Here is a 14,085-nt window from a genome sequence, read left to right on the forward strand (position 1 = left end):
AATTCTTTTCAAATTTGTTTATAGGTATTTTAAAAATAGTTTATAAAAAATGAAATTTCGCGAGTTTCAGGACCTACCTTAGGGTCTCCATATTCACGTTTTAAAGTATGAAACGATTTGAGACATCCAGTTCGTAGAAAAGTTTTATGAACGATTGAGCTTTCGGATGCCACTTTCACATCCCCTTAAGGTGATGTGAAAGTGGCGTCGAAGAGGTTTTGTTTATAAAACTTTTCTCCCAACTCGGTTTACCGAATAGTTTGAAACTTTACAACGTGAATAGGGAGACTATAAGGAAGGTCCTGAAACTCATGAAATTTCAATTCTTTTCAAATTTGTTTATAGGTATTTTAAAAATAGTTTATAAAAAATGAAATTTCCCGAGTTTCAGGACCTACCTTAGGGTCTCCATATTCATGTTTTAAAGTATGAAACGATTTGAGACACCCAGTTCGTAAAAAAGTTTTATGAACGATTGAGCTTTCGGATGCCACTTTCACATCCCCTTAAATGTGGACCATTGCAGATAAAAAATAAAACACGTGTCTCTTAGATTTTGGTGTTCTTCAACATCCCTAGTAGCACAAAGTATTTGTCCTATATTTTCTATATATTTAACGAATATCGTACATTTTGTAAATATTTAGCAGGCATTAGAAATATTTGCAAAACGTTTACCTTAGAATATTATCCCTATAATATTTATATAATATTAGCTCCATGTGTTTTCATAATACTTTTTCTACCAGATATACAAAACATTTCGTTTCAATTTAAATCAAGAATTTCTTAATTATCTGCCGAATACATTATAAACATTTTAAAAATATTTAAAATCAAAATCACACGTTTTGCTCCTACAATCAAATAGCGGAAAGAAAATATTAGAAAAATTTCTTGTGTTTCTTTATACCAAATGAAGTGTCCCATAATTATCGTGAAGTAAAAGAAATGTATTTTTATTATATGTTCATAAATTTAAAAAAATATAATTTCTATATATGATTAGAAATTATTGAAACTAAATATGTCATTGAGATTTTCAAGAAATATCTCAGATATTTTCGAATGAAATCTACAAGAAATCTTAAAAAATCTGTCGCTTGAGATATTTAGCAAAGATTACAAACAAATAGAAATTATTCTATGCTACTAGGGATATATGAAAATCAATAAGATCGGGGGACATTTGAAAATGTTTACTTGTAAATGTGGAACCGGATGTAAATGTAGGCGTTAAATCTCAAACTGAGCGATGAGATGTAAAAGGTTTCTACTAAATTCCACCTCAGACTAGCACCCGTGCGGTTTCACTTTTAAGCTCAACTCGTATTCTAATAATTCTGAAAACGAAAAGAAAATTATTACCGAAGAGATCATGTTTTGTTATCGGGTTTTAAAATTCCCTTCAAGGTTTCAGTGAAGGCGTTTAACGTCATTGCAGGAGCAAGTAGACGAAACCGTGTTAGAAGAAGGTGCAGAAACGTCGACATTGTACCGGATACTCGATTTTGCATGACCGATGGGATGTCATCTCGTCAGGGTTGGCAAAGTTTGACCCATTCCGGTTAAAACCAGCGGTTTTTCCCGGTTTTAGTCCAGTAAATAAAATACATTGCATAAAATCCCCTCAGTTTAACCCAGGGTTTTAAGGTGAAGTGAAATACGTCGAGGAACTTAATTGACGTCGATAAAGAAGATTTTTCTAAATACCTACGTTGCCGACGTTGGTTTTTATATTGACAGCTGGGTCGAATTATATTGGGTATTGTACCAAATGGCATACTCCACCTGTCGTTTTCGTACAATAATTATAAAGAAATCGAAGTAAAACTCCAGAAATCATCTGGATTCATGCTTTCTGGGGCCCTAATTGACTGCAGAGGGCCCCCTGCGCCATCTGTGATTTCCAGGTCAATTAAATTTTCACTCCGAGACCTCGTATTCCCATCGTTTTAGCATAGAAGCGCATACAACACTTTTTTTGCCTTTATCCCGTTCAAATGCGAGTTTATCGATTACCAAAGTGTTCTAAATTGTCGTAAAATTGTCCTGACCCTTTCGTTTCTGATATCAGACCCTTCGATAATTATATATTGATCGAAATATGAGAGCTCGACGCCATTTTGATTCTGGTCTGAAGTTTTTTTCCAATAATCCTAATTTTGAATGTATCAGGACAATTCTTAGATGATCACGAGTAATGTGTCAAAGTTTCAGACAATTTGGTCCAATACCCTTAAAAAAAAGTGTTGTATTAGAATCGATTGATTTGAAGGGAGTTTCACTTCACCTTAACCGGTTAAAGCCATCTTATAAAATCCATCAGGATATATGTAGCGTAGAATTTATTTTAATATTGTATGCACCCTGCACCTACACATGCGCTCCACTGACCTCCAAACAAATTAAAATAAATTCTAACCTATCTACAGTGTAGGTAGCATTCAAACATATTTTCGTTCCTGCTCATCCTCAGGATAAAACAATGGGAAGAACCCGGTTTAAATATGGTTTCAATCAGGTTTTACCCACAGTTTTTTAGGCAACGATTTAGGCGGGAAAAAACAGGAAAAATTGTTTAAACCGATTAAAAACTTTGGGCGGGGCTTTTTGTAATAAAACTGGACTTATGCCAACCCTGCATCTCGTAGACGTGGCTCTTAAAGGGAAAGAATTCAGAAGTCCCATAGAAGCCCAGATCCTATGTTAGCGCTTGATGCTTTAAAAGTTGACTAACAAACCAGAAGCGGGGGTAAAAGAGAGATCGCATGTGTTAGCCAACAATATCTCACATACGGGAGGAAGAAAGACGCATATAGAAAGGCGAGTATTGGGTGTAAGATAAAGAAAGAATGCAATTCGCTATATATCGCCATAAGATCAAGAGAGGTAGAGAGATGATTACAGCGCCGCCATCCGTGGGCTAACATACTATTTATCGAGCATCGATCGTCCGTATCCTTCTGGCCGTTTATTATGTATTTTGGACTCGTCCATTCATATTTTTTAAATATGTATTACATTCACATTTACATTTACTATAATTAGGAGTTCAACAATATAATTTTCTTATCATGTCATGTAAGCATGAATTATTTAACAGTTTTCAATTTTTAACAATACAATTAGAAGAAGAACTATAATTAGAAAAAGAACATACTATTTATCGAGCATTGAACGTATCCTTCTGGCCGTTTATTGCGTATTTTGGACTCGTCCATTCATATTTTTTAAATATGTATTACATTCACATTTACATTTACTTTAATTAGAAGTTCAACAATATAATTTTCTTATCATGTCATGTAAGCATGAATTATTTAACAGGTTTCAATTTTTAATAATGTAGTATAACCTCGCAATAACAAAAACTAACCTGTACATCCTAGTAAATTCTCTTTCTTCTAACGAAAATAGGTCTGAGGCATCACGTAATTCCTTTCTTCTTCTAATAAGGTTATTATTACATCCCCGAATACGATTGTTGCCAAAAATCAAACCACCCAGGAGGTTTTCCATTTTGAATTTTGGTGTCACAATCCATGGAAGATGGCGTTCACGGCGCTTATTTTTCTATCTTTTCTTGTACTTATACTTGTACGCTTCACCATTTCGCTTAAAAATTTGTGTCGAGCCAGTTCACATAAATGGTCTCGCATTTTCACCACCAAACACGTTCCGTAATACCGTCAGCTACTCATTTTTCACATTTTCGCTCAATTTGATTACCGTAATAGAACCCCTGGGCTTCTATTGAGACTTCTGAATTCTCTGCTTAAGGTGATGTGCGAGTGACGTCAAAGAGGTATCGTCTATGAAACTTTTCTCCGAACCGGGTGTACCGAATCGTCTCAAACTTGACAATGCGATCCTCCGTGATGAGGTCGCCGAGGGATAATCCTACTCGTGTCTCGCAATCCGTAGATCCCCAGGTAAAAACTCATGGACACCTGTAGACACGAAGTAGAATAAGGAGATCTAACGACACGTATTGAAATCGTCCCCTCATTAGGGGTCTAAGATGTTCAGATGTTTTCTGATCTAATGCCGAGCGCCTCTTCGATGAAATTTTTGCAATTAAAAATTATCCTCTACTAGCAAGTCTGCCAGTATTTGTCACTGTAAAATCATCATAGTTTGTATATCATCCGCAGATTATCGTTTCACTTTGCGTATCTTAATTGCAAAATTAAAAGCATTTAAGGTCACTTACGTTGATGGAAAATGTTTCGGTCATGTAAGATTGAAGTTCCCTCACTTTCCGCAAGTAGCGCTAGCATCGTTCGATCTGAAAACATCTGAAGTCATGGATCCTGATTCTGAGGTTACTTTCTGTGGAACCGATCATAAGTATTATGTTTCCTTATACTACTTCATGCTTGTAGAGAACTGAATGTACTCGAGAAAACCCGAACCTAGACTTACGGTGTAAACACAGCGTTACTCATAATAGTATTATAATACATAAAGCGCCCGTAATTATCGTATGTATAATGGTAAATAGTTTTTAGGGAGTAGGGGCACTGAATGTGGCTTCAGCTGTGCGGAAAAACCATCGTGATTCGAGTATATAAATATAGATATAAATATATATATAAATGCGTACATTTAAGGTTAGAAAGAGGAGAGGCGACGGAGTAACTCTGTTGGCAATAATTTTTTCAAAGGAAGCTCAGTAAGACTGCAGAACGAGGTAACAAATGGTAACCTAACGAACAACCTCATCGGAGAGTCCGAGTACTAAAAGGGTTAATACTACCATGTCGCTAACGGTTATATTACTACAACAAATTAGTAATAATTTATAGTGATATACATCTTATCAATTTTGTAACGAGACGTTTGTAAAAAGTAAATAAATACGCCATACTACTTCTGGAGATGACGTCACCCACGCTCGTTGCATGAATTTCAATTTGTATCTTTTGGACTACCTTGCTGGGAAAGGTTATGTTTCTTCGGGGGGTTGTTTTGAAGTGGTAATTATGTATACGTTTCATGATATTGGTTCGCGTTCCTAAGGAAAAGGAAAAGATCAAACATAAGTTAAGATTACGGTTACAGAGTATTGTTTTTCGTAGCATAACTTACAATGCTCCTATAGTTTTTGTTCAGCATTCAGTGGTACGTATTCATTTTTTGTGTCTTTAATGGATGGAAGATAACGTCCAGTGAAAATATATACATATTTTATTTGATACATAAGACGTATGTATAATATTTATTACAGTGAACAATTTAACTAGTAATTAAAGTCACTAACGATGCATGGTTACTATGATGTACACCACGCGTGTATTATACTAATTTAATACTCTTCCCTAGTTCAGATTCTCAAACTTCAACAGATTCATGAATCACTCATTTGTTGTTATTATTATTACATTATGATCACTAAATATCAAGATACTTTGTAACAGAAACGTAAAAAATAACTTAAATACATGGGTTCCAAAGGTAACATTTATAATATTAGGCGTGCTGTTTACATTGTCTTGTAAAAATTGTTTTCAAGCATTTTAACTTTGAATGTTCAGTTTTAATTAAGAAACTGAATATATTCTTTTCTTCGAGGCTTGCAATTTAAGTAAATTTGCTTTTCATAATAAACAGATGAATGATTAAAGAGTCTAAATAAAAAATAAAATGATTGACTTATTGCGTGTGAAGATAATAAACCATTATGAATAGAAATAAGAGAAAGTGAAAAATAGAAATCACAAAGAATGGTAACAATTTAAATTGTGCAGCAAAACCAGATTATTATCTGGATGTAAATGAAGATCATTATTATAGAGAATCAAATTGGCATTTACAATATTTGGCATGACAAATAGATATGTGCACGAAACCTATATTTATGATTACTTATGTGTAACTAAATCTTAGCTATGTGAAACATTAATATTTCTTGAAGTCATATGTTTAATTATCACAAATATATAGAAAATAGCGTAAATTCAATTAGAAGTATTAGTTTTGGTACAATTAACATCAAAGGTAATAAAAATATGCTCACTCATAATTCATTTTTTTATCGCGTGTGCACAATGCACGTTAGTTCTCGTAATCATTGTTTATGCTTCGGCTACTCTCTGCTCAGCAGCATCATCTGAGCACTTAATACGTCATTATGGCCTTTTAAATACCTGATTAAATCTGCTTGCTTTTCGAGCAATTCGTTAACGTTTGACCCTCGTGGACGATAGCCTACCTCTCCGCTTCCTGTATATGAATCCTGAGTGCACGAGGTAAGCCACTCTTCGCACATAACGTCAGGTGGAAGTCTCATGCGGTTAAATCTTACAACTCGTTCTGCAGATATATAGACAAAAACTGTAACTATGGAAAAAAAGAACATATTTTCAGACAATAAGATTTGTACTTACTGATGTAATAGATGTAAACAGGCACGATTATAGTTATAAGTTCTAAAGATGTGAATACCAGGACATAATTCACAGGTGTAATCCACTTTGATGATCTGCAGTACATATCATAATCTGTTTTATGGGTATGATGAAAAATTGCAGCGAGTAATAAATAAGTGGTATTCCAAAGAGAGACAATGAAAAAGGGTATCCTTATATGACGGTAAGTTGACTGATAGAAGTCAAGATATCCAGCCATGCGTAAAGTATTGTGCTTTGACTTAAGAGCATGATCTGCCAGCATGACCACCAGCCAATAAACACAGTGAAGATACAACAATATAAAATATGTATCGCATTTACTTTGTTCTTCCATGCATAGTGCTAGCACTATACCAGTAATTTCCAAACTAATCTGTAATAATAGAAAAAATGATTTCATAATTTTCATCACTTTAAGAAAGATAACTGAATATGACATTATATGTATCATTCTCAATAAAACTTGCATAAATAATCTATATAAATATACGAACACCCATAACAAGTGGAATAATAGCTATCGGTACAGTATTCAATTTTTGGAAGCTCTCCTGATCCTCCGATGACCAAACGGGTTCAAAACCCTCGCCTTCGTCCATGTTGATCGAAGTATCAAAAAATACTGCACCCTGGAGTACCACATAAATTGGTCAGTCTATCGATACGATTGATGCATTTGTCAATTTATTATATAATTGCACAACAAATAACAATACGGCATCCTCTGTAATGCAATCATAAGAGGTTATGTTGGGAACTTTTTGTCACTTTCTCGCACGACATTCTTAACGCTTTATCTATCGGAGGCCTAATAATAGGTTTACGATACCCGTGATCGTTATTTACTTTTAAATTCGTCGGTAGATAAAGTATTAATCCATACGCTCAGTTTCGGAAACACATAATGTAGCACATTGAGTTAATTATACTTACACCAGTAGGCGAATTCAACTTTGGTAGAAGACTGACCATTCTACGAAGAACAAATAGGGAACACCGAGTCCGAAGTTCGCAGTTGGGAAAAATTCTTATTTAGCTAGGCGACATTTTTAGCGTAAAAGTTATGTTTTGATGCAACTGCTTTATATTTAATCTGCGAATTTTAGAGAGATGACGCATACCAAAGAATTCAGAAGCCCAGAAGGATACGGACGTTCGATTCTCGATAAATAGTACGTTAGCCAACGGATGGCGGCGCTGTAATCATCTCTCCATCTCTCTTAATCTTATGGCGATATATAGCGAATTGCATTCTTTCTTTATCTTACAATACTCGCCTTCTATATGAGTCTCTCTTCCTCCCGTATGTGGGAATCGTTGGCTACACATGCGATCTCTCTTTTACCCCCACTCCTGGCTTGTTAGTCAATTTTTAGAGTATCAAGCGCCAAAGAATTCAGAATCCCATAGAACCCCAGATCCTATGTTAGCACTTGATGCTCTAAAAGTTGGCTAACAAACCAGAAGTGGGGGTAAAAAAGAGATCGCACGTGTTAGCCAACGATATCTCACGTATGGGAGGAAGAGAGACGCATATAGAAAGGCGAGTATTGCGTGTAAGATAAAGAAAGAATGCAATCGCTATATATCGCCATAAGATTAAGAGAGATGGAGAGATGATTACAGCGCCGCCATCCGTTGGCTAACATACTATTTATCGAGCATCGAACGTCCGTATACTTCTGGGCTTCTATGGAGACTTCTGAATTCTTTGCAAGCGCTAACATAAGAGGTTTGTTCGTTTTGCCTATACTTTCTACACTTTTACGAAAAGTGTACACTTTGGCGTTCGTTTTGACGGAAGTGACGCAGACGTCGCTGTTCATTTTGCGAGGGCATCTACCCCGAGCGAACACTTTCTGTATGTACACTTTCTACCCTCGATCCCGACCGAGTGCAAGAAGGGTAGCCCGCGAATTTGGCGGCAAATTTCAAAATTGAAAAGACCAACAAACAGGAAAATACAAAATTTATGCTAACATCTCAACATAATATAAATAAAAGTAATTATTAATGTATCTTCTTCGTGTACAGAACGATTTAGCGTTTTAGTTTTGTACATAATATTTGAAAAAATTTACAATAATTATGTATTACTACCTATCGCAGCGGGAATTAACTAAACTATAATTTTTCACTGTTGTAGTTAAATTGTTTTTCATTCTACTGCAATAATATTCTGACCCTTACTTTGAGTAGCTTCAGTTTCTTTTTCTTTCGACAACAAGCGAGCGACATTGACAACGAGCATTTTCCAAAAAGGTACGAGCGAGGAAGAAAACCAGTCTCTTCTCTATTATTCAAGGTACCAATTTTTTTCTGTTTTAATAAATCGATCATTCACATTACACGAACTTTTTCTTTTCTTTTCTTCTCTCTTTTGAAAGAAGAAACCATTACGTCCTAAAAATCCTACTATCTCCTTGATATAAGAGGGTGCGGGGCTTGGTCTAGCTTCCCCTCTATATCCAATTCCTACTATTCTTTGGATATAAGAGGACGCGGGGCTTGGTCTAGCTTTCCCTCTATATCTAACTCCTACTATTCCTTTGATATAAGAGGACGCGGGCCTTGGTCTAGCTTCCCCTCTATATCTAACTCCTACTATCTCCTTGATATAAGAGGGCGCGGTGCTTGATCTAGCTTCCCCTCTATATTCAATTCCTACTATTTCTTTGATATAAGAGGGCGCGGGGCTTGGTCTAGCTTCTCCTCTTATATCTAACTCCTACTATCTCCTTGATACAAAAGGGCGCGGTGCTTGGTCTAGCTTTCCCTCTATATCTAACTCCTACTATTCCTTTGATATAAAAGGGCGCGGGGCTTGGTCTAGCTTCCCTTCTATATCCAATTCCTACTATTCCTTTGATATAAGAGGACGCGGGGCTTGGTCTAGCTTCCCCTCTACATCCAACTCCTATTATCCTCCAATATAAAAAAGAGACCGGGCATTGGCCTAGTTTCCCCTCTAAACTTATCCCAATCGACATTTTCGAAATCAACGACTATAACGCCCAGGCGTTTGTACCAGGGGACCCCAGAATCTCCAAGCCAGTAATTGTAACTCTAGAGTAAAATAAAATCATCTTTATCTACTTCGTAAATAAATAATTCATTTCTTCCCACTCAAACACGATACGTTTCTTCATTCAAGTAACATTTCTTTTCAATACGCCGTGAAGTTCAAAGTAAAGAGTAATAAATATTATTAAAAGTGTTAATATAATTAAGGGTTTTATGTATTCCCTCCTAAAAATATTCACGCATGATTTTATTGTATGAAATTTCAGATTTGTTTCTCTTTATAAAACTGTGGAACAGTTTCAGTGCACCGTCGCTAGATGGCAGCAGCCTGATGTAGCTGCGAAACTGGAGCATAGACACTCTTATCTCTGTTAAAACTCGGATGTTTACAAATGCATTCACGAACATACTCGAGCAATCATTGCTGCTCGGGTTATTCGCCGCCATCTTGAATTTCGGTTCTACGTTTTACATTCCCAATCGCCTGTGTCGGGTTTCGTGAAATCAGAAGAATGTCTTCTTTAAGCGGCGAAGAGAGTGAAATCACTGCGACTGAAACAGGTTTGTTATTCGTATTTTCTGTCGGTTAATAATCAAGAACATGACGCATTTTTTTCTTCCGCTAAACTGTAAATCCGAGGTTGATAACAATGCCAGCCGGCATGTTGGCTTATTGCGAGGTCTTGGCAGCCATTATACGAATAGCGTCCTACTAATGAATTTCTCGACTTGTACATGTATTTACCAATGAATTTGCATTTACAGCACGTCGAACGAGATCGGGACGTGCGAGAAAGTCGCCGGTTGTAGCGAAGAAATCGCCGGCGAAAAAACTGTTGGCGAGAGCGACTCGCTCCCAAAAAAGAATACAGGAAGTTGAACTGGAGGTGAGGCACCATTTCTTGTTCTTAAAAGACATCGTCTTATGTATTAATGCGATTACTGAATTAGAATTATGCCATACAGGAAGAAACGTCTCTGGGTGGCGAAGAAGTTATCGAAGAAATGGACGAAGCTCCTGAAAACGGCGTTCAACAGTTTGACGATGTAATCATTGAACATCCCGAGGAAGAAACGACAACGATGCATTTAGAATTAGATGATTCCCAGGATGCGAACAGTCGAGACGCTGGCATCATTCAAGGTCTTCACATGGATCAGAATGCTCAGGCTGTTCCTGAACTAGAGGCTCCGCCACCTCCAGTCGTAAGCAGTATACCTACTGCGACACCTATTTTGTCCACTCTAAAAATAAAGGAATCTACCCAGCTCTTGGTAAGTTATTACTTATAATTTTGTTTAGAAATCTTTAGAAATGATTGAAATCAAGTAACTAAAATAATTAATGTTTATTATAATGAATGATATATAAATTAAATAAGTATTTTTTACCTAGATCAACTTTGAATGATATTACGTATGAAATAAATAAGTTGTAACGTTATATCTTTTATTGCAACCTTTTCATGCTAACACAACAATTTTTTCAATTACATGCAATTAAATAAAAGTGTATTATAAGCTTATTCATATTAATGGAGTGCTGACAAAAATTAAATTATGATATAGTAATTTCATGACATGTAAAATACATATGCATACGCAATAAACTTGAGATCGAAATTTGCCTTGAATAAAGTTAATTTGATTTCAGTCAAATGGTTAATTTGGTTGTTTTCATTTACTTTTCTGTACCCTTTGGATCTATCTATTATAATTGGAGTATACATTTTTTTTTTATTTCGGTCACAGGAGGGACCTAATGAACAAATAGAGACTATTATCACATTGGAAGAAAATAGTATGGAAAAGATGGAAATACAAGAGAACGATCATGTAGTATTTACAGAAGTTATTTCCAACGACGCGGATGGTATAATGCAAGTCGTTGAAATGTTGGAAGGAGATGATACTCCACAAGTATCTGATATTTGCAGTACAGATACAGTGGACTTGAAGAGAATCGGAATTAAAGTAATGGATGTAATCGACGGAGAGGACGTTGTAGAAGAAGTTCATACTATAGAAGATATAGAGACTAGTATAAAAGAAACTGGTGAAGCTGATACTGCAAAAGAACGTGAATCTGTACACATTAAAGTTGAACAAGATATTAAAATAAAGAAAACGGAACCAGATACAGAAGCTGTCTCCGAGGATGAATTACCTAGTGAAGCTACAGCAAAGGTAACTAAATTTGTGATCATTAATGAGATGTATGAAATTAAAAATTCTTTAAACGTCCCAATAATACCAAAGCATAATTAACGTTCCTTGTATGTGTTTTTCGTCATATTGCATCTTGTGCGAAGAAGTAGGACACATTCCATATCCATCTTTTATTGTTCTTTTAACATTTTAATTAGAATTGTGAAGAAATGGAAGATATCTCAGATGAAGAGTTTTCTCCGTTCGAGTGTTTAGTTCAGGTACACCTTCCTTTTGAGCAATCAAATGATCCTACCCACTCCATCCTAACACCGAATTTTATGTTGTACACTCATATGTATGTAACAAAAACTAAGGGTAAGGTACTAGTGGATAGATCATTCGCTTCTACTGTCATTCAACCACATCATATTCATTAATTTTTATTTGTATTTCGTTTTTTAATACCATATTGGTTTATCACTCTCCTGTCTATTTTGAACTTATAAGTTCTGAAAGCTAAACTAAGTCTAAAGTTTGTATCGGAATGTTGTGTCTTAAAATTAGGAACCTGAAACGGAAGCAGTCTCCGACGAGGAATTACCTGCGGCACCTCCAGCGGACTTGGGCGAAACTGAATCTGTCTCAGAAGATGAATTACCTCCAGACAGCGAGAAGAAGAAGAAGAGTGGACCAAAGTCAAGGAAAACGCCGGAGAAGAATGTAAAACCCGAAGGAGGAAGTATGTAAACATTTCAATGGTAATATTTAAGTATTGAAAAACGATAAGAGGAGACATACTAAACTTTTTTGAATTAGAATGTCATGCATCATCGACCTTATTTTTCTTATTCTCGTTACACAATATTGCATAAAATATACGGGAACAAAACGAGCAATTGCTGCCATTACTAGTGAATTAAAGAATTTTAATGTTTTTAATATTTTAGATAAACGTAAATTAAACGCCGAGGGAGAATACGATCCAAGTTCACCGACTTCGGAAAACAATGACGAGACTCCAGCCAAAAAGGTTGCACTTTCTACGGATTCCGATGCGGGAGAGAAATCTGACGCTAAGCCTGCATCGCCGAAAAAGAAAACGCTTCCCGAATTGGAGAAATACTGGAAAGCTGTCAATGAAGATCCGTCTGATTTTACTGGCTGGACGTACCTGTTACAGTATGTTGATCAAGAGGTAAGATCAAGAAACTCGGTAGAGTTTCGAACCAAATACATTTTTCTGCGAGAAGCTGGTAGAGTATCGAGAAAACGCAGCTTGCATTATCTTAAGGGGGAATGGTACATCATTTTCTCTGTGTGCGTTTTCACGCCTACAAGAGTTGGAACCGGAGAAACTTCGAACTCAAAAATATCTGTACAGGATGTACTTTGAATAATTTAAGTGGATGAAATCACAACCTTCCGAAAATATAACATTCCCTGCGGAGCCAGATTTTTCAATTATTTGTTAGAAAAAATATAAATAATGAGTAAAAATCCGAATTTGTAGCCCACGAATTTGTCATGGCGGCCCAATATGGCCTATGTCGCTGCTTGTGTAACACTTATAGCACTGTTACACGGAATCACTAATGAGAGTCAACAAAAGGGCCACGCAGGGAAAGTTGTACCCTCGTCAACTTCACCCCATATCCCTGGGAACCGCCGTTGAATAGCTGAACTCGACATTTATGAGTGCGAACATGCAAAGCTGTCAATGAGGGCATTTCCCTCGCATAAAACTTGAGCGAATTTCCGCCACGAGCGCTAGTTGTACGTCGTGATGTCATGCGCAGTAGAAGATGCGCAGTGGACGACTGGCAAAAGCAGCCGGCTACATGACCATACTTATCAGGGCCCTTGTAGAATGTTTCATTCGATGCAATAATGTACACACACCGCGATAACTCATAAAACTTATAAATGTCGAGTTCTTTTGTTGCGTAGTACAATAGATATCTGTTTTCTAATGAATTGCTTATTAACAATGTCTTTATTTCTTTTCTTGAAGTATGATATTTTTATCGAGGTCCGGCACCCTGTAACTTACTATCGACGTTCTTGGGATAGGGCTGCTTGATGTCAAAATCGCTGTGATGTGATTTCCAAGACACGGTACAGCCATGACGCTACGTCACAAGTGCTACGTCATAAGTGTTACCCCTGGTTGCCGTTACGCGGCAGCCGGTCAACTCGGGCTTTTTTGAAATATACCATTCTTCCTTAAGGCGATACGAAAGGGTTATTCTATATATACAAGACGTGAAAATATTTATAAAACTTTTCCTCAAACTGGGTGTACCGAGTCGTTTGAAACTTCGGCACGTGATAATGAAGTCCCTAAAGAAGAACGTGGTTCTCATGAAATTTCATTTTTCAAAAAAATATGTATTGATTCTAGTCTGGGATAAGTAAACAATTTTTTAATCGAAAATGAAATTTCATGAGCACTAGGTTCTTCCTTAGGGCCTTCATAATCACATGCTGAAGTGCT

At 36.3% G+C, this 14,085-nt stretch overlaps 2 protein-coding genes across 4 annotated transcripts; one reads left to right on the forward strand and one right to left on the reverse strand.

Annotated features, from left to right (window-relative positions):
• Positions 1 to 5,170: 5,170 nt before the first annotated feature.
• LOC105696139 (transmembrane protein 192) lies at positions 5,171 to 7,568 on the reverse strand. 3 transcript variants are annotated; one of them, XM_012418360.1, is made up of 4 exons: positions 7,350 to 7,568; positions 6,911 to 7,045; positions 6,393 to 6,789; positions 5,171 to 6,318 (listed from the first exon to the last, which is right to left on the reverse strand). In XM_012418360.1, exons 1-4 carry the CDS (start codon positions 7,386 to 7,388, stop codon positions 6,092 to 6,094), a joined length of 798 nt encoding a protein of 265 aa, XP_012273783.1. In that variant the 5' UTR covers positions 7,389 to 7,568; the 3' UTR covers positions 5,171 to 6,091. The 3 variants fall into 3 exon arrangements, with proteins under 3 accessions (XP_012273783.1, XP_012273784.1, XP_012273785.1); XM_012418361.1 differs by having other exon boundaries at positions 6,911 to 7,140; XM_012418362.2 differs by lacking the exon at positions 7,350 to 7,568 and adding an exon at positions 7,263 to 7,282 and having other exon boundaries at positions 6,911 to 7,140.
• Positions 7,569 to 9,879: 2,311 nt separating this feature from the next.
• LOC105696129 (pre-mRNA-processing factor 39) lies at positions 9,880 to 12,786 on the forward strand (the record flags this gene model as incomplete). Its single annotated transcript, XM_023432978.1, has 6 exons — positions 9,880 to 10,001; positions 10,206 to 10,327; positions 10,407 to 10,715; positions 11,193 to 11,627; positions 12,156 to 12,330; positions 12,539 to 12,786. Coding segments are annotated over exons 1-6 (1,338 nt in total), but the record flags the coding sequence as incomplete, so codon positions are not given.
• Between the last annotated feature and the right edge of the window lie 1,299 nt (positions 12,787 to 14,085).

Source organism: Orussus abietinus, unplaced genomic scaffold (assembly GCF_000612105.2).
Source record: "Orussus abietinus isolate OABI.00-Male unplaced genomic scaffold, Oabi_2.0 scaffold473, whole genome shotgun sequence".
NCBI classification, from domain to species: Eukaryota; Metazoa; Arthropoda; class Insecta; order Hymenoptera; family Orussidae; genus Orussus; species Orussus abietinus.

Bases quoted from the DNA above. Each gene is read 5' to 3' on its own strand.
- LOC105696139 (XM_012418360.1), bottom strand. From the start codon at position 7,388: ATGGTCAGTCTTCTACCAAAGTTGAATTCGCCTACTGGT. The intron at 7,046-7,349 runs GTAAGTATAATT...GTGGTACTCCAG, and splicing joins AGTTGAATTCGCCTACTGGT to GGTGCAGTATTTTTTGATAC. The intron at 6,790-6,910 runs GTTCGTATATTT...CTATTATTACAG, and splicing joins TTATTCCACTTGTTATGGGT to ATTAGTTTGGAAATTACTGG.